At 35.5% G+C, this 25967-nt stretch overlaps 3 protein-coding genes across 3 annotated transcripts; 1 reads left to right on the plus strand and 2 right to left on the minus strand.

The window, feature by feature from the left end:
- The first annotated feature begins 4943 nt into the window (after positions 1-4943).
- LOC132165661 (auxin-induced protein AUX28-like) lies at positions 4944-7567 on the plus strand. The gene is made up of 5 exons (XM_059576314.1): positions 4944-5315; positions 6321-6559; positions 6714-6849; positions 7117-7178; positions 7310-7567. Exons 1-5 carry the CDS (start codon positions 5056-5058, stop codon positions 7345-7347), a joined length of 735 nt encoding a protein of 244 aa, XP_059432297.1. The 5' UTR covers positions 4944-5055; the 3' UTR covers positions 7348-7567.
- Positions 7568-9603: 2036 nt separating this feature from the next.
- Positions 9604-14338, minus strand: LOC132166802 (putative uridine kinase C227.14). Its single transcript, XM_059577687.1, has 12 exons — positions 14215-14338; positions 13785-13921; positions 13638-13681; positions 13435-13512; positions 12796-12988; positions 12254-12284; positions 12114-12172; positions 11844-11917; positions 11084-11170; positions 10217-10278; positions 10091-10119; positions 9604-9990 (listed from the first exon to the last, which is right to left on the minus strand). Exons 1-12 carry the CDS (start codon positions 14255-14257, stop codon positions 9904-9906), a joined length of 924 nt encoding a protein of 307 aa, XP_059433670.1. The 5' UTR covers positions 14258-14338; the 3' UTR covers positions 9604-9903.
- A 2156-nt stretch (positions 14339-16494) lies between these two features.
- On the minus strand, positions 16495-21956 carry LOC132166122 (F-box/LRR-repeat protein 17). Its single transcript, XM_059576888.1, has 11 exons — positions 21290-21956; positions 20765-20866; positions 20538-20682; positions 20257-20441; positions 19799-19903; positions 19178-19275; positions 18845-19065; positions 18693-18759; positions 18501-18586; positions 17116-17211; positions 16495-16802 (listed from the first exon to the last, which is right to left on the minus strand). Exons 1-11 carry the CDS (start codon positions 21892-21894, stop codon positions 16737-16739), a joined length of 1776 nt encoding a protein of 591 aa, XP_059432871.1. The 5' UTR covers positions 21895-21956; the 3' UTR covers positions 16495-16736.
- Between the last annotated feature and the right edge of the window lie 4011 nt (positions 21957-25967).

The following is a 25967-nucleotide window of genomic DNA, read 5'->3' on the forward strand; positions in this document are numbered from 1 at the left end:
ATGACATCAATAGTCCTAACAACTTTAATTTTTTTTGTTTAACTTGCATTGCGGCAGCCGCTATTCATGCGGTACATGTTCACGTGAAATATTGTACGCTAGAACCCAATCAGCTAGCAAGTTGCCTGTCAATTAATGTCATGAGCTGGAGGAAATGAGGAATGAATGAATGGAAGTTCTAAACATATTGCATGAACTATGAAGGAAGTTTAACATAACATCTGCTATAAACAGCATCTGAATAGATCGGACCCAAATGAATTTTTTTTCCAATATGTACACGGAAATTTTGTTAAGAGATGGCAGTAACTTTTTTTAACTCTTCTTTTATTATTTGTTTACTGTCTTTCTTGCAATTTTGATGCATGAGAAATCGCGCGCTAACTTTCTGATAGAGTTTTGGATAACAGCTTGCTGCAGCCAGAAGCAGTGCGCGCTTTTTGGTTATATCGAGCACAACGACAGTGTCTGCATGCAGTGAGATTCACAAAAGGGATCCGCTCTTGAATCACTAAAGTTAGAGTTGGGCAGAAAACAATCAATCATCAAACTTTCGGCAGAAAGAGTTTAGAGCACCTAGAATCTACAATTTGTTTAACATTTTCTCTAGCTTTGAGTTCTCTCCTGAGCCTAACACTTGAGACCATTTGACCTACAGTTTCTTCATTTGTTTATATCACCACCGTCCAATAATACAATATATACCAATATCTCTGATCGATAATCATTGAAATATTATTTATTTCTAACAGCAAAAAAGATGGAAAACAAAAAATAAATGATCATTGGATAATAATGATCTCTGACAATTTTGATAAATAATATATATAGTGTTTTTATTATTATTATTTTTTTCTCTCTGGGGGGGGGTTGAGATGGGCATGATGCCAAAGACCAAAGTTGTGAGATTTTTACAATTGTAATCTTAGTACTCAAAAGAAGTTGAAGATCTTCATTGGAGAAGATCTCTAAGCCGGCCGCTGACTGGGTATATATGGTAGTAATTAAAGAAGACATGCATAATATATATGTGGGAGGGTTTGAGGGGACCTCTTTTAGATGGATTAAATCCATGTAGTTGAACACGTCGACATGGGTTGAGCAGAAAATAAAAAAAGGGAAGGTGAGTGGAATGCCTGCAGCGGCGCACATGGAAAAGGGTTTGACACCTAGGTGACACACCCCCAACAAGTTCACATGGCCACTTATTGGGCCCCCACACACACCCTAGCCAATGAATCTCAGCACATGCCTTTCTTACACTTGGGTCCCCCACCTTCACTCTTTTAATTCACCCATTTATCATTTTTAGAACGGGTTACGTAATTTAAGAAGTTGGTGTGTTAGCTAGCTTCATGCATGTTAATTTGCTTGACTTGTCAACTTTTGAGGGTTAATCTTGACATGATTTTATAAATTAAATGGGTCTGATTTCTCAATTTTAACACAATTTATTTAAATAAAGGGATGACACGATACGATTCGTTTGATAAACAGGTTGTGTTGAGTTTGCCCGACACGACCTTACCCACTCGCATAACCCATTTAATAAATACGTCGTGTTATTTGACTCGTTATTTGAAAACCAACTCAAATAAACGAATAATTGGCCCGTTTAGCCCGTTTAACCCATCCACCCATTAAGGTTTATATATATATATATATATATACTCGTCAAACAGGTCATCCATGGATTAAGCGAGTTGATCCCAAATTGATTCATTTATTAAACGGGCTCATTCCGAGTTAGCAATCAAACTCTAGCTAATACGTTAATTTCGTATTGAGTTCGTGTTGAATTTATAAATTGTGTAAAGAATTATCATCCTTAATTCTTAATTTTTAAGTAACCGACATAAAGAGTGAAATTTATAATAAACATGTCACATCATCCACTATAGCACTACTTGTCTATAAACTGTACGTTCTCCATTAAATTTTGTTGACGTCGGCGTATGTGAGACGTATCCATTAGGAAATCCGTGGACGAAATGTTAAAAGTTTTCCAACCTTCCAATTTGGTTGCCCCAAAAGGGGGGATAAATTTTGGAAATTGTACGTGAAGGTGGCAAGCAACCATGAGTGCTTGCAAGTTTTAGAGCAACATCGACACACAAGAGAGTGCATGCGTATCGAGTTGAAGTGTGTGGGTGTCATCTTCATGATCTCTCTGCTTTTGTTCCCACAAATTGTATTGGGCAATGGCCTGGGACTGGGAGCTACCAATCTGTAGCACACACCATATATGGGAACACCCCAACATTTACTTTTTTGCATGTTTCTCTACCACTACCTGCTACTGTATACGGAAGTCTTTCTTGTAATAATTATATCATATGCATCATGCAAAGAGCTATACCTATATAAAAGAATTTTTTTTAAAAAAAAAAAAAAATCAAGTGAAAATGAACGGTGGAGATCATGTGATGATCGGGATCGAGAAAATTCTGGTTCATTTTTCGCTGAAGACAATCTCTACCATTTATTTTTTAGGATCTTAATTGAGTGATTTTTTTATTAATGGAGATTAGCCAAACTCTATGATATAATATGCTGTACATGTAGACAGTGAAGCATGTATTAGTGGGAGATTGAAAAAGAAAAATAAAAAAGGCAAATTCTTCTTGGTGGGGACCCGACAAGATGCATTTTGAGTATGATGATTAGGAATTGCAATCTCTCTGTAAGCATGTCCAGAGACAAATTAAGTATAAAAAAAAAAAAAGTCAGAAAAGATCTGGACTTGATATTTCAGTGCAATGTTGTCTTCTAGAATTAATTATGGATTAAAGACTTCAAATTTTCAATTGGTAGTATTAGTAATTAGGGCACAGGTGAAAGTTATCAAACTCATATATATATATGGGGTTAATTAGGTGTCGATCGGTTGCATTAATTAATCCAATAAATTACTGTACATGCACGCAATATATATATTTGATTATGGAGATGTAGACATACTCTCTCCCTCCAAATAACTCACAAATTAATTTGACATTAATTCACTGATTCCATGATGCTTTGTTAAGAAACTATAACTTCTTCAATGACATATATAGAAAGATATCCTAATTAATGTCGGTTACCATATATATAATTTGTAATGAATATGAAATAATAATGAAAAGTACTTGTCTCCTTGAATCGCTAAATATCCATTATTCCAATCAAATTCATTGCTCCCCTAACATTAGATCACCAATTTTCTTGACCTTCGAGCACTGAGCTAGAGTCAACTAAATAACATTACTGATAAACAAGCAAAAGCACCTTGAGTTTAATTTAGTACAAACTCTTATATTTTGTGAAGATTTGCAATATCAATTACATGATTAATTGATTAGAAATTTTGTTCCCGAGCACAAAAATAATTAAACTCTTTTCTTTCTCCTTTTGGCTATATGGGAAATTATTTGCCAAGTTGTTCCAACTCAGCAACATAGCCTCCAAGTATCTAGCCCATTTGTTGATGAAATATTCATGGCATATATATGGCCCAAACATCATTAAAAAAGTATACGTACTGCAAATAGCTGATTATACATATATATGGACCACGCAATATGGTATTCTCTGCACAAGATGAATTTGAGATCGTACGTTAGCTAGTGTTGGTGCATGCTTTATGATTGAATTAAGAGTCCACATCCAAAATCTACCACCATTAAAGAAAAATTATATATACTGATTATTAGCTAGGGATCGATGATCGTATGATTTTTTAACTTGGAAAAGAGTTGATTAATTAGAACAAAAATTCTAATATGCATCATACCATTTATATTTATATATGGTTGGTCTGAATAATATTGTGAAAGATCATCCAGGAAAAGTGTTATTAAAACAGCTCTAAACGTACAATTTTTTTTTTTTCAATTATGTCCAAAAAATCACATGGTGCTAGCAGCCTAGCAGGAGAGAAAAGGAAGGGGAGAGAGAGGGAGAGATCGCATCATTTCCTCAAGATCTTCTCGAGTCATGAGAGTTGCTACTGATCCAATGTGGGTCATAGAATTGTAGGCAATTAATTATCTCTTAGAAAACTCATATGATCATGAGCTTTCCTAAAGTAGCCCACAGACTCGGTGATTGATGAAAAACCACATGTGGGATCTCTCGAGTCTGCAAAAGTGTCGGTGAAAAACTAATTTAATTAATTTTACTTTGTTTGATGCCATGCACGATCAAAGTGAATATAGTTTTGCAATACACATATTATCAATATTTCTTATATATATATAGAAAACTACATGCAGCATGGATGCTAGAGCTCCAAGAACCCAAATTAAGTACTTAATTATATCTTTACCAATTAATACCCCAAGCTTATTCATGTAAACGTTGATTAACATTACATATATAACTATTATTTTTCTTCAATATACATACATTGATACATACGAATATATATAGTTTCATTGTGATATTGGGACTAACTACATTTACATATATGTACATTAATACCCCAGGCTTATTGAAATTCCATGCCAATTATCAAACCAATTTTCACACTAAAAAAATCTTCAAAAATTTAATTTTTTTAACCTATTAAATGGCGCTTTCAGTTTTCACTATAGTAACTCCAAAATCTCTGACCTCATTTTATGTGGAATATTCATCCATTACAACCCCAAAAGACAAAAAAAAATTCTGCTGCCCATATTAAAAGGAGTAGAAAATAGCAGGAGGTAGGTCAAAGGCATATATATGCAGTAAAAATGGCCGGATCAGCCGCAGCCAACAGGTTATTGTCGTCTTGACCACCACACACACAATAATTAATCATAGGAAGCCAACATCAGGCTGTCGTCATCTATCCCAGCAAGGATGGAAAAATCCAGCTCAAACACAGTTCCACGTGTCAAAATCAGAGAAGCCGAAAAGACCTAAAAGACGGTGTAGCCCGTCCATGCCTCTATTAATACCCACAGAGCCCAAACACACCCTCTTCCCCTCGCTAGCGTCCCCCCACTATTATTATCACAAAGAAACAAAGCACTGAATGCTTAGAGAGAGAGAGAGAGAGAAAGAAAGATAAAAAGAGAGTGAAAAGTCATGGAAGTTGGGACAAAGAAGGAGAAGATGGGGTTCGAGGAGACCGAGCTCAGGCTAGGCTTGCCAGGAAATGGAGCAACTACTACTACTACTACTACTACTCATGAAGCTGCTGAGGTGGCAAGGAAGAGAGGCTTCTCTGAGACTCAGACTAGTGCTGTGGATTTGAAGCTCAATCTTTCTTCCAAGCTGGAACAGAAGCCCAACACCAACCACCTTCTCACCGCTGCTGCTGCTGATCCAGCCAAGCCTCCGGCTAAGTAATTAAGCTATCTGCCATATATTTATTTATTTATATAATACACTTTCTCTGAGATCCTATACATATACACACACATATATATATCTATATTCTTAGCTTCTTTTTTTGTTACTTCCCCTTGCTATTCTTGGAAGCATGTTAGTGCATAGCTATGTGTATGTATATATGTCCAGGGCTAGGCAAATTAACCATCTTTTACAATTTAACTTGAGAGGGGGAGAGAGAAACCAGAAAAAGAAAAAAAAAAAGAAAAAAAGAAGGGCTTATTCGTTCAAAACGAAAATGAAAAAATAAAAAAGAGAATACTTAGATCGTGTGGAAGGGATGATTGGGAAAAAAAAAAAAAACATTTTTATGAGGTAAAAAAATTATCGTGGCCTCCTGGGAATTGAAGAAACCCTTTCTTAGGGTACCTCTGAGTTCTGCCTATGAAGTTTGTTTTGAACTTGAGAGGAAGTAGGATTTTTCTTACTCATTTTGGAGGTTATTTTGTTTGTTTCTCTCCACAGTACTATATACATCAAATTTTAGGGAAATAAATTTCAGTCAAAAAATAAAAAAGCGTATTTATTGCATGGAGAAAAGCATATTAATTAATGCAAGAAGAAAAGAAGAAAAATTAATCATATTTACTTGCGAAATGTATAATATGAAGACGAATTACAAAGTTTCCACCATTCATTAGAAGAACAAATAATTAATTCTTTCAGGTGAGAAAAATAATGAACTCTTAACAAATTTACATGGATCTCAAGTATATATATATATAGATCTTGTATATAGCTCGCTCTTTTGAAGCTTGTCTAGTGGTATATATAGAATATAGATCTCTCCCATATTCCACAAGTTTAATTCGAGCATATATAATACTTTAATTTGTTCGTTCATAATACTTGCTTCTTTTTTTCTCTTTCTCTTTCTCTCTCTCTCTCTATATATGTAAAAGCTGTAAAAAGAAAGAGTATAGTAATATATATATAATTTGACGAAATGAGAAATTTAGGGCACAAGTTGTGGGTTGGCCCCCCGTCCGATCATTCCGAAAGAATATGTTAGCTGTCCAAAAGGGCGGCCGCCCTGATGATGAGGAGAGTGAGAAGGGTAGTAGTACTGGGAACGCAGCGTTTGTGAAGGTTAGCATGGATGGTGCACCATATCTTCGTAAAGTTGACCTAAAGATGTACAAGAGTTACCATGAGCTCTCCGATGCCTTGGGCAAAATGTTCAGTTCCTTCACTATTGGTAATTAGCCTAGCCTTAATTGCTACATCTACATGTACATTAACGAACATTATCATCGTATTCTTATTTTAATTAATCATCATGAATTATATATATATATATATATATATATATATATATCTGATCATGATGTACGATTCTTCATTAATTGAAGGTAATTGTGGATCCCAAGGAATGAAGGATTTCATGAACGAGAGGAAGCTGATGGATCTTTTGAACAGCTCTGACTACGTTCCTTCTTATGAGGACAAGGATGGTGACTGGATGCTCGTTGGTGATGTCCCATGGGAGTAAGTTCTTCATATATATCTAATATTTTCCTCTTTCAAAATTTATAGAAAAATATATAAATATATTTATATATATATATATATATATATATATATATAGCAGATATAATTATATAACCAACGGATTCAATACTTTAACACCCTCTCTCACATTCATCGTGTATAAGCTTATTACATAAAGTATTTAATTGAAATAAGTGATAAATTATAAAGTTATGTTCATACTCGAAACCTTTAATTAAGTCTAACATCTTTTACTTCAACCAGGATGTTTGTTGATTCATGCAAGCGTCTGCGCATAATGAAAGGAACAGAGGCGATTGGACTCGGTTAGTATCTTCAAACTGAAAATATTACTCGAGTAATTAAAACTACCTTCAAATATTACTCATATAGTGGTAAAAAAAACATTATATATGTATAGAAGGCAACTTAATTAAAAGTTTTACTTGTATTTCAGCGCCAAGAGCCGTGGAGAAATGCAAGAACAGAAGCTAAACTAGTAACGTCCACAACCTGCTCCTTCGATCTCGTCGCAGTCACTGCAAACAACCCCCAAAAAAAAACGCGTGCAGATGGATTGAGCAGGATGTATGTGCGTTTCATTATATGTGGTTTTTTTAATTATATGAATTAATTAGTGTGAGATTTTGAGTACTTATTGTGGACAGAAACAACAATAGTAACTCTTATATATATGTTCCTAAGACTTGACTTTGTCTTGCTTGTTTAATTAGTATTAATTAATGTCTTGCTTAATAATATATGTACCTGTTTGCTGTGTTAATTAATTGCATGTTTAATTTATTTATTCCCTAAATTACTTATTGTGAATTTCTTTTTCTTTTTCTTTTTTAAATAAATAAAAATTGTGTGTGAAAGTAGTGAGACCACGTAGGTGTTAATTTCAAATGTTTGATGGGCATGGTGAAATGGGCATGGTGAAATAGGCCGGGAACAAGATCATGTGCATGCTGATGGCGCATTTATGCGCATGGCCATTGGTTTTGGTTAGCTGAAATTACTGTTAGTACCGTAGATGGATCCATGAAAGAGATTGGGTGCACCCTACAATTAATGAATAGTACTGAAAGGGACACTAGCGTAAGCAGCAAAGGCAAGTGTACCATCACATCATCAATTTGTACGTTGACCTCTGACCATGGTCCCTTGTGCCCATGCCATTCATGCATGCCTAGCTGGTACCTTGCGATCATCAAGGCCACCTCCTCGCGCCCACTTGCATTTCATTTTCTTTAATTTCACATATTTATTTATATCATCACCATCATCAACGTGCATGCATGATCCATGATCAACTTCCCTTAATTAATTTTTGTATCTCTCTCAAATTATTACTGGATCTGAGATATGCATTTCCGCAAATGGAAAGTGGCCGTTGTACATACAAAGACACACAATTCTGGGGAAGATCCGATACTGCTGTCCCCTTGCTCAGACGTACGATTAATGTGATCGTATCCATAAATGATCCGGATCTTCCATTACCAACATTAACTAATTAACATATATATATATATATATATATAAAAGTCCCAGCAATTACATGGTTTAGTAACTTGTTATCAACTTCTGGCTCTCATGGAGGTGGACCCCACATTAGAGTAGTAATTAACATTATTAAATCATTAGCCAAACCATCTTTCTCCGTAATTTATAAAATTGAATTTGCTATTTTTTATCAACTTAAATTTTTGGAAGGCAACCCTAAACCCTAAATATAACTAGTGATTTCTCAAATACTAATTAACGGTGCCGAAATATCTTAACAAAGTAAATCACTAGAAGAATGACAAGAATTAGGTGTAATTTATTTGGGCAATATCGATTGTACAATGTACAGAGCTTAACTATCAAAAAGACCTCAAATCCAAAAAGCTCTTTTCAGCGCGCGTATTGTGGCCACATAGCTACCATTTTCAAGCTAAAAATCCATTATTTTCCCCTCCAAATCACCATTTTAAGTTATTTGTGCCATTTTACAAAATATTTTCGCACTCTGATGTTTATGCAATAATTAGACTTTTGCTATTTTTGGTAATAGTCCTTTTTTCCTATCTATTTAAGCCCAGCTTGTGGGCGTAATTCAGTACTTCAAATTTAAATCAAATTTTAGTATTTTTAGAGTTATTCTATGTTTTCTCAAGATATTTTTCTCTTGAGGAATGTTAGGCTTTCAAACAAATTTTACAGAAAAACTTTTACAAACTGATGTGACATAACATGATTGGATATAAAATAAGTTTAAATTTTGAAAAACTTAATCATGTTGTGCCACATCAGTTTGTAAAAGTTTTTTTGTAAAATTTATTTGTAAACCTAGCAGCACTCCTCTTTTTCTGTAAAGAGGAGTGCCACATCAGCACTCCTCTTTTCTCTCTGAATTACCTTGCAAGCTTCAACCCACAATTTTTGTGTATTATTCTCGCAATCCTTGCTCTATGCAGGGTCCCAACTCCCAACTAAGAATTATGGGATAAATTTAATTTGGGACAAAAAATAATTTGTCATCTTTGGTTTTGAAGGCAAAAACTAACCTTCAAGGCTCAAGCTGAATAGCATCATGAGATTTGGGCATGGGGGCAGGACTCAGGCCTAGACCCAATAAAAAGTTCAGTCCAACAACCAGGCTTCAGCCTGGTGGCAACCAATCGAGGCCAGCCCACCATGCTATACGGACGGGATGGCCCAAGCAAAGGGCAAGAACACAGGGAGAATCACATGTGAAACCGATTGGCAGAATGTGAAAATTCCCATCAGCTTTATTATACCACTTTCCAAGAGTGCAACATTTAAGCCATCTTTCCAACAAAGATGAAACATGCCCACCTTATTCCATCAATGAATTCAATCACATACAATAACGAAAACAAAAGATATGATTAACTTTCTATGATCACCATTCTCCCCTGCTTTTCAATAACTTGATGCAAAACAAGTGCAACTGATCTCTGCTAATAGAGCCAGGTTTTTTTTTTTTTCAATATGGGAGAGGGGAAAAGGGTACAATTATAGAGCCAGTTGAGTTCACCTTCAGAAGTCAACCGACTTGATTACTAAATCTGCATTCTTCTTCGACTTGTTTATAAGCTCTGCATTAGGCCGGTCATTGTAGTTTATCTGCAGGATGAATTTAGAGTTATATGCAATTAACTGCAGAGGCACTTACAAGAATCTACTTAAAATTATAAGTTAGAATTTCAAAGAAAATGAGGCTTACCCGCCATTTCGCAACATTTGGGGGCTTTCCTATAATAGACAAACAAAAAAAAATCATAAGGCATCATTTCTTTCTTTTGTCCCTTTTGGAGGAAAGTAGCCGGTTAAAAGATTGAGGACCACATACCTGTTGAAATATGTCTGTTTAAGACTCGTTGCATTGATGTGTCAATATCAACTTCAATGAACCTTGGAGATAAAAACATCATTTTTTTAAAACAATAATATGTGCAATGTAACTAAATTGCATTAGCTATGTTAAAAGCAGTATATGAAAGAAGAACGACCAAGCAGTAGGACCATTGTGAGGCTTAAGATTCAAGCACTGTCATCCCTAATTTTTTTCCATTACTTTGTTAATATAACTCTAAATAAAAATAAATAAAATAAATAAATAAATAAACCAAAGATTCTCATCAGGATGGCAATATAAACTCACCATAAGATTACAAATGAAAATGAGGCAACAGCATTGCAATCAATAATAATTTCAAACGACCTCTTTTATTTAATTTCACTCACAGCCGAGACCAAGAAACTCCCTTAACTTCTATTATTTGTTGGTTACACAGAAACTTCCTAAAAGTCTATCATGCTTCTCTCGTTCTCTCTGTGAAGGAGAAACTCTCTACAATACTCCCTTAAAGATTCTCAGGGCATTCTCCCTTAACCACTCATTTGAAGTAAAACCATTTGTTTTTTCTTTATTTTCTGTGAATTTTGTTCAACTGAGTCACAAGTGTGACTAAACAAATTCATAAAACTGAACAACCCAGTTTACACAAAGTCCAAAGATTACTTGCTAAAACTAAAACCACTAATTCAAAGCACATAGGTAGTTCTGGTACACAATTAGCTTAGTCGACCCACTTACCAAGAAGATTGATGTTCCACCATTTCACATCATGTAAAGTGAGTAGACTGAAACTAATATACTTAAACATGCAAATGCTGGCCAGAAACTAACAATATCCTTGAAGAATCCAATACTTACCATTTCTCATCAAATACAGATGATATCTCTTTCCAAACACCATCTTCCAGCAATATATAATTTCCTTCTACTATAATCACTTTGTGCCTGAAAAGAGAAAAAACTGGGCTAATGGAATAGAGAAGCCAAAGTATAAGCTAGAGGGTACCAGACTCGACTAGAAGATTAAAATTATGGATATATTATAACCATTAGATTTATAAAAGTAATTTCTCCAAGACTAAATCAAACAATAAAGGATAGTGATCAAACAAAGAGAGAGCCTGAGCTTGATTTGGCATATTGATAGGGGATGCCAAAAATGCAATAGTATAGTTCTAACAAAACTCACCCAATAGGCATAATATTTTTAATGTTCGAATTTCTGATCAGCTTGTTTACATCAAATCTAGCCTTGACAAAGATAGTATTTGCTAGTAACAATTCTTAATGTTCCAATTGCTGGTCAGCTCATTTACATCAAATTTAGCCTTGACAAATTTGATTGTATTTGCTAGTAACGAGCTTTATATTTCCAAGGCAAATGGTGATCACCAAGTTCACAATGAAACAAACTCTTGGCACATATTTCCTATCTTGTACTGATGATGAAAAAGTTAATGTTTAAAGCCTCAATAAAACCTAACCCCATTACTATTCATACAAGTGCCAGGTTTTCCTGTTTCCCATCAGTCAGTTTCGTTCAAAAGAATCTCCTAATTTCTAATCAAATCAGCCACTATTTACAAGATTCTTTAGGTGAAAGAAACAAATTACTCACTGAAAGCTCACAAAGATATCATCCTCCACTGGATCTCCAACACCATGGTCAAATGACGGCACGTAAACTGATCCCTGAAGAAGCAGTCACTTCAGATTGCAATTTGAGTGATGCACTTATGCAGTTCTCTCTCTCACACACATGCATTCATGCACATAACAAAAGAAATTCCTTATATGAAGAGTGAAAAAGCTGGAGCACTAATGAACAAACTTACAGATTTGCAGTAAACAAATTAATAAAAAGTTTTCAACACCAATAGCCAATCACCTGATTTCTTAAAATCCGGAGGCGTGAAAGTAGTAGCGCTGGATCAAATGTCCATGGAGCTGATTCATCAATTAGAAAGATCAAGCTTTTGATGCTTACAAGGTTTTTAAATCAGTGATTACGAAATACAGAAACCTCACCTCCCCTTCTTGCATGGGCTTCCTCTGGATTCTACAATGAAAGAACATTACTCGAATAAGAAGTGATCAATATTTTTTCATTAACACAGAAGTCTGATTCGTGAATCTGTGCATATGACACGAAAGGGGTGGAAAAAAAATAAATAAATAAAAAATTGGCATCTTATTTCTCAAATAAAACACCTCACGGAATAGCTAGATACATTGTGTGAAATCAGTTAAGGGAAAAGCTAGATACATTGTGCAAAATCAGGTAAATCAAATACTTATTATGATCCATATCTACATAACCAACTCATGACTTGTCATCCAAAAGCTTAATTTTTATAGTTTTACAGTCAGATGCTTCTTAATGACATTAAAACTAGCACAAACATGTTAGAATGTTTCTCTAATTTCTAGGCTTTGCTGATTTTGTTCACATTATATTTTTTATTCTGTTTGAAGCTATGACAGGGCTGCCACCACAAGTAAAGCAATGAAATGCTACGTAATCCATTAAGGAAAAAGCATAAAGATAGAGTGTAGAAAGAAAGGCTAACCTCCATCTTGTCCAGCTGCGAACGATAGAGATGAAATCCATCCATGGGAAGAACCGTAGCTATATCTGGAGGCTTAACTTGGGAATCAAGTGACGAAGCTTTCTGGAGCCATAATTTGTTTACACGTCGTGCTACTTCAGATGCTAGAGTGCTCTTTCCAGAACCAGGAGGACCAGCCAAACCCACAATGTATCTGTATGGTGTTTTTGAGAGATGAACTATTTTAGAGTAATGGGCCGCAAGATCCAAATCAAAATAAAAGAAAAGATGTTCTTTATATGAATGCCAAACCAACAAGACAATAGATAAAAAATAAATAAATACAATTGGCTTTTAGAAGTTATTAACAATCTCTGAAGGTGCCTGGTCCCTGAACTACATCGAATACCACACATTGAAAGTTGGAGACCCCAATTAAGAAAATATCATCAAATAGTGCAGTGTACGGAACACACAGACGTTTTCATTCGAGCAACCAAAAGCCACATGTAGGATATCATAAACTTTATAACAATTCAGAACCTCAAAAAATGTGCTCACTCATTGTATGTGATTTGTCTTTGCCACATCTAGCAACATTCAATTACAAAACACCAAATTTCACAATTTTCTTTTCTGATTCGGGAAACTAGAACTCACTTCAACTTGGGATTTGATGCTACTGCCGCAGTAGGAAGAAGCCGCTCGGCTAAAGTATCATATATTTCATCAATACACCTTGAAGAAATAGAAGCAACAATTACTACAGATAAACAGCAAAATCAGAAGAGTAACTGGTGTGCATTACAAAAGATGACTTTACATCAAACAATTCAGCGTATTAACACTTGCAGATACCATACCTGCTCTCAACCACAGGAATTTCTCTTACTTGACTGCACAAAACCTGCAAAACAGAAAACCAAGGTATCAAAATAGAATTACCAAATCAAGAATAGGCAGAGCCAAATTTACTGGTTCCAACTTTGAGCTTTAGCAATCGAAAAAACCTTCACGTTGTTGGGCTTCCTATTGGGAATTCCAGTTTGAGCAAATAAAGTTGGGGCAACTGCTCCGGTTCGTGAAATGGACACTAAACACCAATTCCGTAAAGGAAGTTTCACCCTTTTTTGAAGCAGCAATGACTCTGCAAATAAATAAATAAAACCACCGCACTCAAAATAAACATTACAGAAAATTTGGTGAGCGTGAATCAAAAGAAATCAGATAATTAAGAAAAAAGAGGACCCAGATGAAAGGACTTTCTTCATATTTATGGTTATGGGTCCGTTTGGAAACATTGATAATCGTTGATAAAATTGGATCCAATTCGGTTCAACTTATTTCACATGTTAAAAGAATCATCTCACTTAGTCACTTTCGAATTGGATTGGCTTGAATTTTGATTGAGTTTTTCATCATTCATGCATGCAAGCGCACCTGGATAACCTCTTGTTGTTGTAGGAGACAAGCAGACCTCCATTTCCGAATCGCGGAGATAGCAAGGAAAGAGAAGAGGAGGGAAAAAAAAATAAGGAAGTTTGCGAAAAAGTACCCTGGTAGCAACACACCCTTTTTTTATTTTTTATTTTGTGTGTGTGTATATATATATATATATTTTTCAATTCCTCTACAAAAAACTGTTAAATATTGGGGTTACGTACAGATAAAGATCATCAACAAAGATAAAGATAAACATACAGCAAAGCACGACATCAGAGCAACTCAATCTTATCATTTGTAATACTTGACTTCCCTTTATCAGTCTTTGTATAGGCACGAGATAAACAAGATTATAATTTATAATACAAGCCCTGCCATGCGTATCCAGTATAAAGTATTACATCAAATACAATTGGCTTTATTATAAAATTTATATGCTACCAAATGGCAACAAACAACATCTGCCTCAACCTCTCCCACTCAAACTATCCCTTTCTTCTCCTACCTCCACAAACAACCACACGTCTCGCCAACCTTATTCGTCACATCAATCTCACATCAATTCCAAACTTTAATGCAATCAACATTATCTTAGCTATTCAACATCTGAATCTCTTCAAAGATTAGAACTCTACAGCTATGTATGCCAACAGCCGGGGCCGGCACTGTAGCTGGAACGGCACTGTTTCAGCTAAAGTGTCAGCAGCAAAAATTGACTTTTTACGTAATTTTTTTTTTTTAAAGCAAAATATTTTTTTTAAAAAAAAAAAAGAAAAAAGAAAAAAGGAAGAGAAAGATGGGGTGATTCCAGCCACCCCTTGGCCAAAATGGGGTGGCCGGGATGGCTAGAGCCACCCCTTGGCCGATCTGGGGGTGGTCGAACCACCCCTATGGCCAAGGGGGTGGTCTGGCCACCCCATTTTGGCCAAGGGGAGGCCGGAACCACCCTCATCTTTCTCCTCCTTTTTTCTTTTTTTTTTTCTTTTTTTTAATATTTTGCTTTTTAAAAAAAAATTAAGTAAAAAGTCAATTTTTGCTGCTGGCACTGTAGCTGGAACAGTGTCGTTCCAACTACAGTGCCGGCTCCGGCTGTTGGCAAACATAGCTTACTTTCATTATTTTAGAGAGAAACTTGACTGAAGACCTTCGAACTTTTATTTATTTTGAAATACTCTCTAAACTTTAAAATTTCTCAATTTAGTTCCTGAACTTTTAATTGCTCTTAATTTGGACCATTCTGTCAGATTTTAAATACAAATCAAATGAAACCTTATGGATTAAATATTATTTTTTTCCAAAATTAATAATTCAAAATATTATTATATAATTTTAATTTTTTAAAGCCATTTTAAGGACATTATGTACGTGCTTTTTTAATATATGAAATTTCTTTCTTGTAATTTAACCCATACGAAAAGAAAAATAGCTTCCAATTGAGTGCTAATTTAGGATTTATGGTATGCAAATATTAACACGTCTGATTAGATGCTGAATGTTATTGCTTTTTTTTTTTTTTTTAAGGGATTAATGAAGAAAAAAGTACTGAGAAAATGGTGATACCACTTATCCTTGGGCATAGCAAAGCCCATATGCTCTCAAGCTGGGGGTAAGCCAGTCGACCAACGATTGTACTCAGCCCAACGGACACGTTGCAAGGGACCACCGATAAATGGTAGGACCACTCTGACAACTATGCTAAGGGTAACATTTGTCAGCTACCGCCCATGGATCCTCGCTGGCAACCTTGTTTGCTGCACACTCAAGCAAGATAGTCGGTACTGATAAGATGTTAGAAGCCTAGGAGTAAGTACTAAGCAGCTTGAACTGAGGATGGTAGTCGTTCAGACGGCGCCGTTCGTATTGACAGGATGCTAGACGCCCAGGTATGGGCAGCCTATACCAGCCAGCATGTTTCCCAACCGGATGGTGCCATTTGGCATGAGGTTGGAAGATGCCACATGACCCAAGTCACTACATCGATTCTCCTAAAATCCTTCATCGATTTAAGCAAGCATTGGAGTGTTCCTTGCCGGCTCCTCCGGCAAGTCACTCTTACCCATTTCCTGTCTTTGCAAAATGTGCTCGACTGAACTACCGGCATACAGTCGATTGTACTGACAAAAAACAAAACACAAAACACTCGAAATTCTGTTCTAATCCACACAAAAAGGGTGTCAATTTTCTATGATCCAATTTCCACTACATACTTCCACAAATTTCAAGTCATCGGTTCATAAAGTTCAAGCATTCATGTCATGATTCTAAACATTGGCACTGGTAAGTTTAAGATATAACTTTATTTCACAGATGTGGAACTAATAAATTCCTTTCATGGCTTCAAGTTCGAAACAACAACAATTGGGTTTTTCTTTTTCTTTTTTTAAGGGGAAGGCAATTCTACATTGCACCAATCCCTTGCATAATTTTGAACAAAATTACAAACTGTTTGAATACATGGGAAACTAACATAACAACAGACGAGATTGGAGCATGTATAGAAGTCCAGAGAACATGTGTGATCAGCTCAAAAGAACATTACACTGCCGTCTCTCGACCCTCCTTTGCTTCTTATCATCATCATATGACTGTAAAAAGAAAACATGATCATCAATAAGATACCGAATTCCAGCAAAGTAATCTTCACATAATTAAAAGAGGGCATTAGTTTATCATCGAAATAGTCTTACTAGGACAGTTCCTATCTTGAACTAATAGGTTTTAAGGCAACCAATGTTAGACAACGTAGTATTTCAAGGACATGAGTCACTTTATTCAAGCAGTAAGGTGATCAATATATAGTAAAGACTATCTTTATTCCTTTTCATTCCTAAAACTAATCTCATGCCAGTTTCCAGATCCAAACAGTGGCTGCAGTTGAACATGTTTTTTCAGCTTTACCTGTGCACTGAGAAAATGAGGAACCCGAACTCTTTTGGATCCATCAGCTAAACGTTTACAGGGTAATAAATTTTCCATAGCAGAGTCATCACTGACCTGCAAACATATATAGCAAAAATGCATGTAAGAACACTTTCTATTGTTACTATGCAGAAATCAGTTTTGATCCCCTTGAATTAAGGGTAAAAAGTTAAAATATGGTTCAACTCTATTAGGGGTGTTCTAACCGGGCGGTTATAACCGCCCCGCCAAACGCTTATAACCACTAACCTTTTTGGTTGGCGGTTATAAAAAGCCACTGACCGCTTAGGGCGGTTGCGATTAGTGGTAGGGAAAAGCGGTTAATAACCGCTAATCGTTTACCCTTATATATATTAATATAAATATATATTATATATTTTATATTAATAATAATTATAATATAACATTCAATACGGAGTCATTTTGGCTATGTATGACTGTATGTATGTGAAATATAATGTGATATATAATGTTTTGAGCCAAGTCTTATTCAAAAACATTGTCTAATCCAAAAACAGCATGTTATTTTCATCTTTTTTGGAACACTTTGGCCCAAAATGTTTAAAATAAGCCCAAAAAATAGGCCAAGTGATGACCCAAAACACTTTAAAAGCCCAAAAACTCATAAAAAAAGCGGTTATCACAGGTTATTAGTTTGAATAACCACTAACAACCGGTTATAAAATAACCGCTAACTGCCTAGACAGTTACGGTTGCGGTTATTAAAAATTGATAACCGTCTAAGGAGGTTGTGGTTAGCGGCTATAGCCAATAACCGCTAACCGTAACCACTTGTGCAGCCCTAAACTCTACAACGGGATTTAGAAGATTAATTAGGACCATAATTTAAGATAAGAATCTGAAGTTTTACTTCCAATCTACCACAAAATCGAACTTGTGGTTCTTCTATCTCAAATAGAACATAAGACATTAAAGAAGATTGTCGATGCAAAAATGAATTGTTTTCCGTGATTGTGATAGAACTCTGCCCTTGAGAATCAAATGTTTAGAATTTATAACTTAAAATGAATGCAGCACAAAAATTAGCGTATCACCCTAAAATGAACCATCAGTCATTCTGCAGAATTACAGAACTTATTCTCAACATGAAACTTCAATTTTGAATGTTTTGTACTTCAATTATATGTAAGAGAAATGCTTGCTATCAACCTATTTCTACTATAGTGGCCTACCAAGTTAGCTAGGAACCAAAAATACAATTCCTCGTGTTCGAAGAACAGAGAATTTGGATAATGCTGCGATCATGTTGGCTATGAGAGCTCTGTAGATCTATTTCCCAGATTAAGTTTTCTAAAATATAAAACAGAGCTTGTACACAAGCTGTACTCGGGGTTCTAACTTACCTGACGTTCAATGGTTCCAATCAACAACTCTTGACAACCTGAAGCATGCACGCTTTCTAAAGTGGGGCACTGAAGCAACAATCTCTCTGGGAATGCAAACATAATAATGAATTTCATGTTATTTAATAATTTAGAAATCGAAACAATGACCAAAGAGATCATTATTTAAGAATGATGCTTCAAATAACATACCTGGATGCAAATTCTTACAAGAGTTTAGATTCAGATCATTCAGTGCAGGGCAGTTTAAATATAGAGCCTGCATTCAAATTCACAAACTAAGAACCCAAGATAAGACCATACGGATAAAAGGATACAATTTAATTTTAAAATTAATGTCTCACATCTAAGCCAGAACAACCCCACAAACTGAGTTTTTTCAGCCGGTTATGCTTGATAATCAGCTTCTGGTGTATAAGGTGTAGTTTGGTGTTCGAAATGTGCTTTAATGCTGAATCACTGCTTTCATCAGGGATTGGATTCTGGGAATTGGGATCACAAATGGTCATGCCACAATCCATGAGTTCAAGAAGAGGCAATTGAGCTGTGGCAAACTGAATGCCACCTGAAAATTATAGACAACAGATTAATGAACAGAAGACAATGTGAAAATAAACTTCTAGGACATATATAGATCCAACAATGAATTAGATGTAGAGCCTCAAATGGGTAATTACTTGAAGTAATGTTAGGACAAAGAGCAAGGAGGAGTCTTGAAAGTGTTTCAGGAAACACATTGCAGATCATTCCAATGCCACTATCACTGATGCTTGATCTGAAATTAGGAAGTACGCATCAAAATCCAAATCTCAAATATGAGAAGTGAAGAAGCAATCATCGTGAAGTACACATTATTTTACCATTTTTCACTTTCACTCAAAAGCCTACAACTGAAGATTTGAAACCAACTTGAAGCAAAACTCAGTAGACAAACTATGATGCAAGTTACATGGACTTGAATGTTCAAAGATTCCTCTAATAAAATGTTATTCCTCTGTATCCTAAGACACAATGGTTACCTTCAAAACCTGATGTAAGGATATAGCGGAACTCATTTTTATTGAAAACTTTTTTTTATGTTGCTTCCACATGCAGTGCTTGCTTTCAGTGCAAGCCTTTCTCAAGTATCAGTTCACAATGCTTGTTAATATTGGGCAAGCTTCTTATATACTAACACAATCAAATAACTATGCTATAAATGGTTGAATGGTACATATTTCACTTTTTAATAATATTTCGATTACTTACTAAAAAATAATAATAGTTGAATCCAGCTGGACTTGGAAGGAAAAACATACCCACTAAGGTCAAGCAATTCTAAGTTCGGATAGCTTGAAGCAATGGCAGCAACAGATGCATCAGTGATTTCAGATCCGAGAACAAGTGACAGCATTCGCAACCACCTGAACAATGTCGCAATGAAACAATCTCCATTGAGCTTATTCTTATTGTTCTCAGTGATCAAAAGAAAATGCGATATTGTGGAAAGAAAAATGATAAAATTCATTTTTTTAATCATATTTTAATCATCTTCATAGTGATTTTAATAATCTTCATAGTGAGTGGATGAATCCATCATTGATTTTGTGTAAAGTCCACGTGAATCTACAAATCTAATAATTAATCTATTGAATTTGTAAAAAAATATGGTAGAGTAACATGCCTCCCGTGGGAAATAGCCAAAAAAAAAGTACATAAAGCAAAGAAAGGCAAATAGTACATTAAAGATGACATAGACCATGGACACTTGACAAACCTTAGCTGTGCAGCCGTAAGAGCAAGCACAACGGAATGAGAAAGCCGAACCGATGCAATGTGTATGTTTTGCAGCCTTGGGCAGTTCCTTCCCAAACCATCAACAACGGTAGTAAGATCGGTACTATCATTTTCTTGGCAAGAAAATTCTAGGGAAATCTCATTCAGATTTGGGCAGTTGAAAACCTAATAGGTGTGAAGACGTACAACAAAATAAACTCAAAACAATTGTAGAGAAAGATCACATCTAAAGTAACAAAAGAAAAAGAAAAAAGCAATCACCATCTTAGAGAGCGAGTATAGATCCGAAAGCCAAAGTGTAGAAAGACTGGACGAACAAAGAACAAAACCCCCAAGATTGGAGCACCCTTCCATCTTAAGGCTTTTGAGACATCGTTTATCCGCGACAAAACGACCCAATTCATCACTGCATTTGCAAAATCATAGACCCAATTAACCAATCAATTTAAACGCAGTTTTATCACCTCAAAGAAGAATGGGAATTATACCCAGTGATCCGATTGATCGCAGTCTCAGATTTCGAGATCTCCATAAATTCCAGATTAGGGCATGAGAATGCAATGCAAGCTAGCATTGTTGCATCCACATCACTGCAACAACGGAGAAAAATTAATAATGATAATTTTTCAAAAAAAAAAAAATCAAGAAAATCAAAATCCATTTTGATCCAGTTTTGTTTTCTTTCAAAACACTTGAGAGCTTTTTGAAAGCGAAAACCGCATTGATCACTTCGAAATTATAATTAGAAGCACCACAAAGTGCTTATGAATCAAGCAGAATAACGTCATTCATCGCATTGATCTTTAGAGATCAACACTACGACGTCGTTTCTCACGCCGATCTTTACAGATCAAACTACATTTCATTTTTAAGTCATCGTTTCTTCTCAAAAACAATTGTTCAGTTAGTTTAAGCAACTTTTCGCGTTGTTTAAGCTTAATGTCCATTAGAATAACCCGATCCGTCCAATGAAACCTTAGATCTGATAGCGTCCCGTATCGGAGAACCCTAACCTTTCCATTCTAAGAGAGAGCCTCACGATCCCCGGGCATTTCTGCAATACCGATCCAACAAGCCCGACCTGAGCTCTGGCCGGAACCCTAAGCCTGAGCTCCTCCGCCGCCTTCCACAGCCTCTTCGCCGTCTCCCTCCACCCTTTGCAAACTCTTGCAGCCGCCAACAGCCCCGCCGGCGGCAACCTCCTCAGTATCTCCCACAAACACCCCGCCGGAAAACCGCCGGACTCCGGATCCGCCAACGTATCGCCGACGTCTAAGTCATCCTCGTCCTCCGGGAATCCGCCGTGGACATCGCTGACATCGTCGTCGAAGGACAGCGCCCGGCGGAAGTGACGCGACGGCGGAGGGCGCGTGGCAGAGACGGCCACGGACAAATCGGGAGCGTGCGTGGGCGTGCTGCTGATGGGGCTGTTGGTGTCGGTGGTAATGCCGACGTAGCAGGAGTGTCCCTTCTTGGGGAGGCCACATCGGCCGCAGGTGTAACTCCCGCGCTTCTTGCCGCGCTTGGGTTCCGCAACGATAATCGCGGCGGCACCACCGGGTGTGGTGAGTCTCCGGGGGGACAGATGAGATTGGTTCTGGTGGCGACGGTCTTGCATTGTGTTAGAGCGAGCAAGAGAGAGAGAGGACTCTACTGAGGTGGCCAATACATAAATGGTGAGATAGAGAGAGAGTGTGTGTGAAAGAGATGGAGGGAGCGGTCGGAAAGGCGCGGGAGATTGAGGGTATTTTCGCGCGCTGTGTTTGAAATATTAAAAAAAAAAAAAAAGGAGAAAAAGGAGGGGGAGGGAGGAGCGTGCCATGTTATCTATTATGACCAAAATGTCCTTGGCTCGGTGAAACACGTGGGATTGATTTGTTAACGATTTAAGAAAGGTTTACCATTTAATTTCTTGCTATCAGTTTGGACTTTGATGGATTCTGAAATTTATTGCCTACAAATTTGGACCCCAAATATAATCTCTAACATTAATTCATATTAACTAATATCAATAAATTTTTTGAGAAGATAATGACATCTCACATTGCAACATTTATAATTGATAAATAATTTGTGTCAATATTTTGCTTATATTTTTTATATTTTTTAACAAATTCAATAGATCGGCTATTAGATTTATTGAGTTCACTATTGACTTCTATAGATGAAATCCACAAATGCCTACAAATCTAATAGTTTATTTTTAAAATGATATATGAGAAATATTGACGCTAATAGTTTCTCATAGTAATTTGGAAGCCTGCATGAAAGTGTTGCATCAAAGAACAAGAAAATGGGATAAATGTAAAATTGGTATATGCAGTTGGCCTAAATTACAAATCACTCCATATAGTATAATAAATAATTTATAGGTCCATGTAGTTTACATAAATTATAAATCACTCACTGTGGTATAAAAAGTAATTTATAGGTCCTTAGAATATGCCAAAATAACAGTTTACTCCCTAAAATCAATTTTCGTCAAGTAACTTAACAGAATTTGTTACTTTGTCACGTCATACTACTATAATAAATTAACATAATCTCTTCTATCCCCAAACTTTTACTTCGTGCATAACCATCCCTCGTTTTCATTTTCTTTGCGAACCTTGCCACAATTTGAGAGTATTTTGTGAAACGGTTGACAAAGATAAAGATGAGGGAGTGTTACGCACGGGTAAAATTTTGGTGATATAAGAAATTAGGTTAATTTATTGTAGCCATATGACGTGGAATTATTGCCGATGTGTAATCTTAGCTCACGCCGTAAATGATGTGAAAAATCCTAATTGTCATTTTTGAAAGTTATAAATTAATAATAACACGTCACATTTTTATTGGGTATAACGTGATAAAGTGACATATTTTGTTAAGTTACTTAACGGAAATTAATTTGAGGGATTAAACTGTTATTTTAGCATACCTTGATGACCTATAAATTATTTTTTATACCATATAGAGTGATTGTAATTTAGTAAACTACAATAACCCATAAATTATTTTTTATATATACCACATGGAGTGTGATGTGTAATTTAAGCCAATCACAATGACTAATTTTGCATAATCCCTAAGAAAGTAGGTATAAAATAGAGGATCTCAAGCATTAAAAAAAAAAAAAAAAAAAAATTGTGTGATTTTGATTTTGCCATTTAATTTGGATTTTGATGGATTCTGAGAATTATTGCTCGGTGTTGGAAATGTAATTAATGCGCTAATGAAAAATCGGAAATTGCTTGTGAAAGACAATAAATCCATTTTAATTTGCTGGGTGGATTACTTGGACGGTCCCGATCGAGTGTATTGTGTCTCATTCCATCATAGATGATCACCGAAAACATCATGAGCTTTCCATCAGCAAGGTGTAGATGGTCAAAAGACAAGGTAGCGCGAATATCGCAGATCCAGAGCAAAAGAGGGTGGAGTTGACTGTTGTAGTAATTTCACCCAAAGAAGGAGGAAATTTGGGTCCATGATCCAGCGGGTCTCCTCTTATCCCCCAAAAAAACGTGAGCCTTTCATTTAAATGTTTATTTCAAATATTTTTGTAATTATTTAAACTGATAAAATGGATGTATATGATTTATAAATTTTAATATTTAGTGTGGGTTGAGAGAGGTCATTTTAATATTTAGTGTGTGTTGAGAGAGATCATTTAAGATCACTTTTTTCAAAGGCCAAAAAGGCGGGTCATTAATAATCGCCTACTAACCGTTAACTGCTATAATCGCTAACCACCTTAAAGGCGGGTCATTTATATATATACACGAAACTATGTTGTTTTAGTGTTTTAATATATAAAAATGTATAAACTCTATAAATTACGTCATATGTAATAGGGTATTGTCATAAAAATGATGACGTTTTGGTTTTTTTTTTTATTATTATTATTTTTTTAAAAAAATTTCCATTAAAAAGCGATTAGCAGTTAGAGAAGGTGGTTAACCACTAACTGCTAGTGAACCACCTAGGCAGTTACGCTTAGCAATTTTAGCCAATAACAACTAACCGTAATCGTCTTTTCACCCCTGCATTTTTCACATATATTCACTGTTCAGTATGCCGAACTTGATCCGTTATTTAGTATGCATATGAATATTTACAGCAAAAAAAAAAAAAGCCAATTACTTTTGTAGTGTTTTAGTTTAATGTGAAATCAAACAAATTCTTCAATTTAAAAAAGTATCGCAAATGATATCTGTGAATATCTAATAAACGTAGTTGATACTTTCATGACATCAATGTTCTGTCAAATAATTTAATGGCATGACACGTACGTCAAGTTTAATTACAATATGACAAGTGTCCCATATGCCTCATGACTAAAGGAGGTGGTCGAGTCATCCTATATTTTTTATACTTTTATTTTTGTTTAACTTTTTTTTTTTTTTTACAAAAATAATATTAATTGGGCAAATGCAATACGTGACAGTCATTGATTGATTTGACATGTCGCGCCGTTAAATTATTGGACAAAACATAATAGACAAAAGTACCAACTGCATTTATCAGATGTCTACATGTACCATCTGTGATACTTTTTAAAATTGAGAGTTCCATTTAATGTTGTGTTAACCACAAGTTTATATAAAGGATTAACTCAATATTTTAATTTTGATTGCATTACACCTATATTACAAGTCATAATGAATTCTGCAAAATCATTACTTTTGGGAATTGCAATAAATGATAATTAAACAAACCTGAGAGATAAACTCGTGTTTATTTAACAATAAATCACTTATGACTTGTAAATCAAAACTTTTCCTTATGTTTTCCATGAACACGGGTATTTTTTACACCATCTCTTGCAATGTATAATTGATCATGCAAAGTATTTGGAGTTCTTTCACATAGTTTGTTTGGGTGTGAGATTATGGAGACGTGTGTCTAGGATTCTCTTATTGTAATTTCATCAATTGATAATGAATTTCTCATTTGTTTGACTGTCCCTAGACCACATAAATTATTGTCTCTTACTTGAGGTTGCGTGGTTCTTCGTTGAAATAGTGAAATCTTATGAGGAAAAAAGAGTCAGATCTAGCATATAAGTAAGACCTATATCTTAAATAAAATGAGTATCAATTTGGACCGACTAACATAAGATGCTTCGAAAATACAGTTATGACTGTGATAGATATTAAGCATGTGATATTTTATTTCACAATGTGCTAACAAATTGCTAGAGATCTCAATCTCTAAATGATGCCACATTATTTAACATTTTTGAATTATGTTCTAACATGTTTATCACGTATCATACCAGCATCATGACACTAAACATGAGAGTGGGAAAAAGCAATCTCGTGGCTTTACCTAGATGGAATAACCAAAGTTAATTAGTTAACATATTTCGAGATTATGAAGATGCCACCATCATTAACAATATCCAGTTCCAGCTTTTGGAAAAGAAATATTGCACGCCTATTACAAGTTGCTGCCAAGCATATATATATATGTAAACCCAGATAAGACTTTTGGTGTAATGTGTTAGGGAAGAAATTTTGTATCAAGAATTATTTTCCAGGTTGTAGTTGGATTTGTCTGCACCGCCTATTTGACTCCTCGTAGGAGTTGGTTTTGTGCCCACGTGTGTAGTCCTTATTCTACTCAATTTTGGAGTCTTTGCTTACCGACACTGTGACCTATAAAAGAAGAGCATGCCACATAGTCACAGTGAGAGAGACAAAA

The sequence above is a fragment of the Corylus avellana genome, chromosome ca11, assembly GCF_901000735.1.
Source record: "Corylus avellana chromosome ca11, CavTom2PMs-1.0".
Taxonomy (NCBI): Eukaryota; Viridiplantae; Streptophyta; class Magnoliopsida; order Fagales; family Betulaceae; genus Corylus; species Corylus avellana.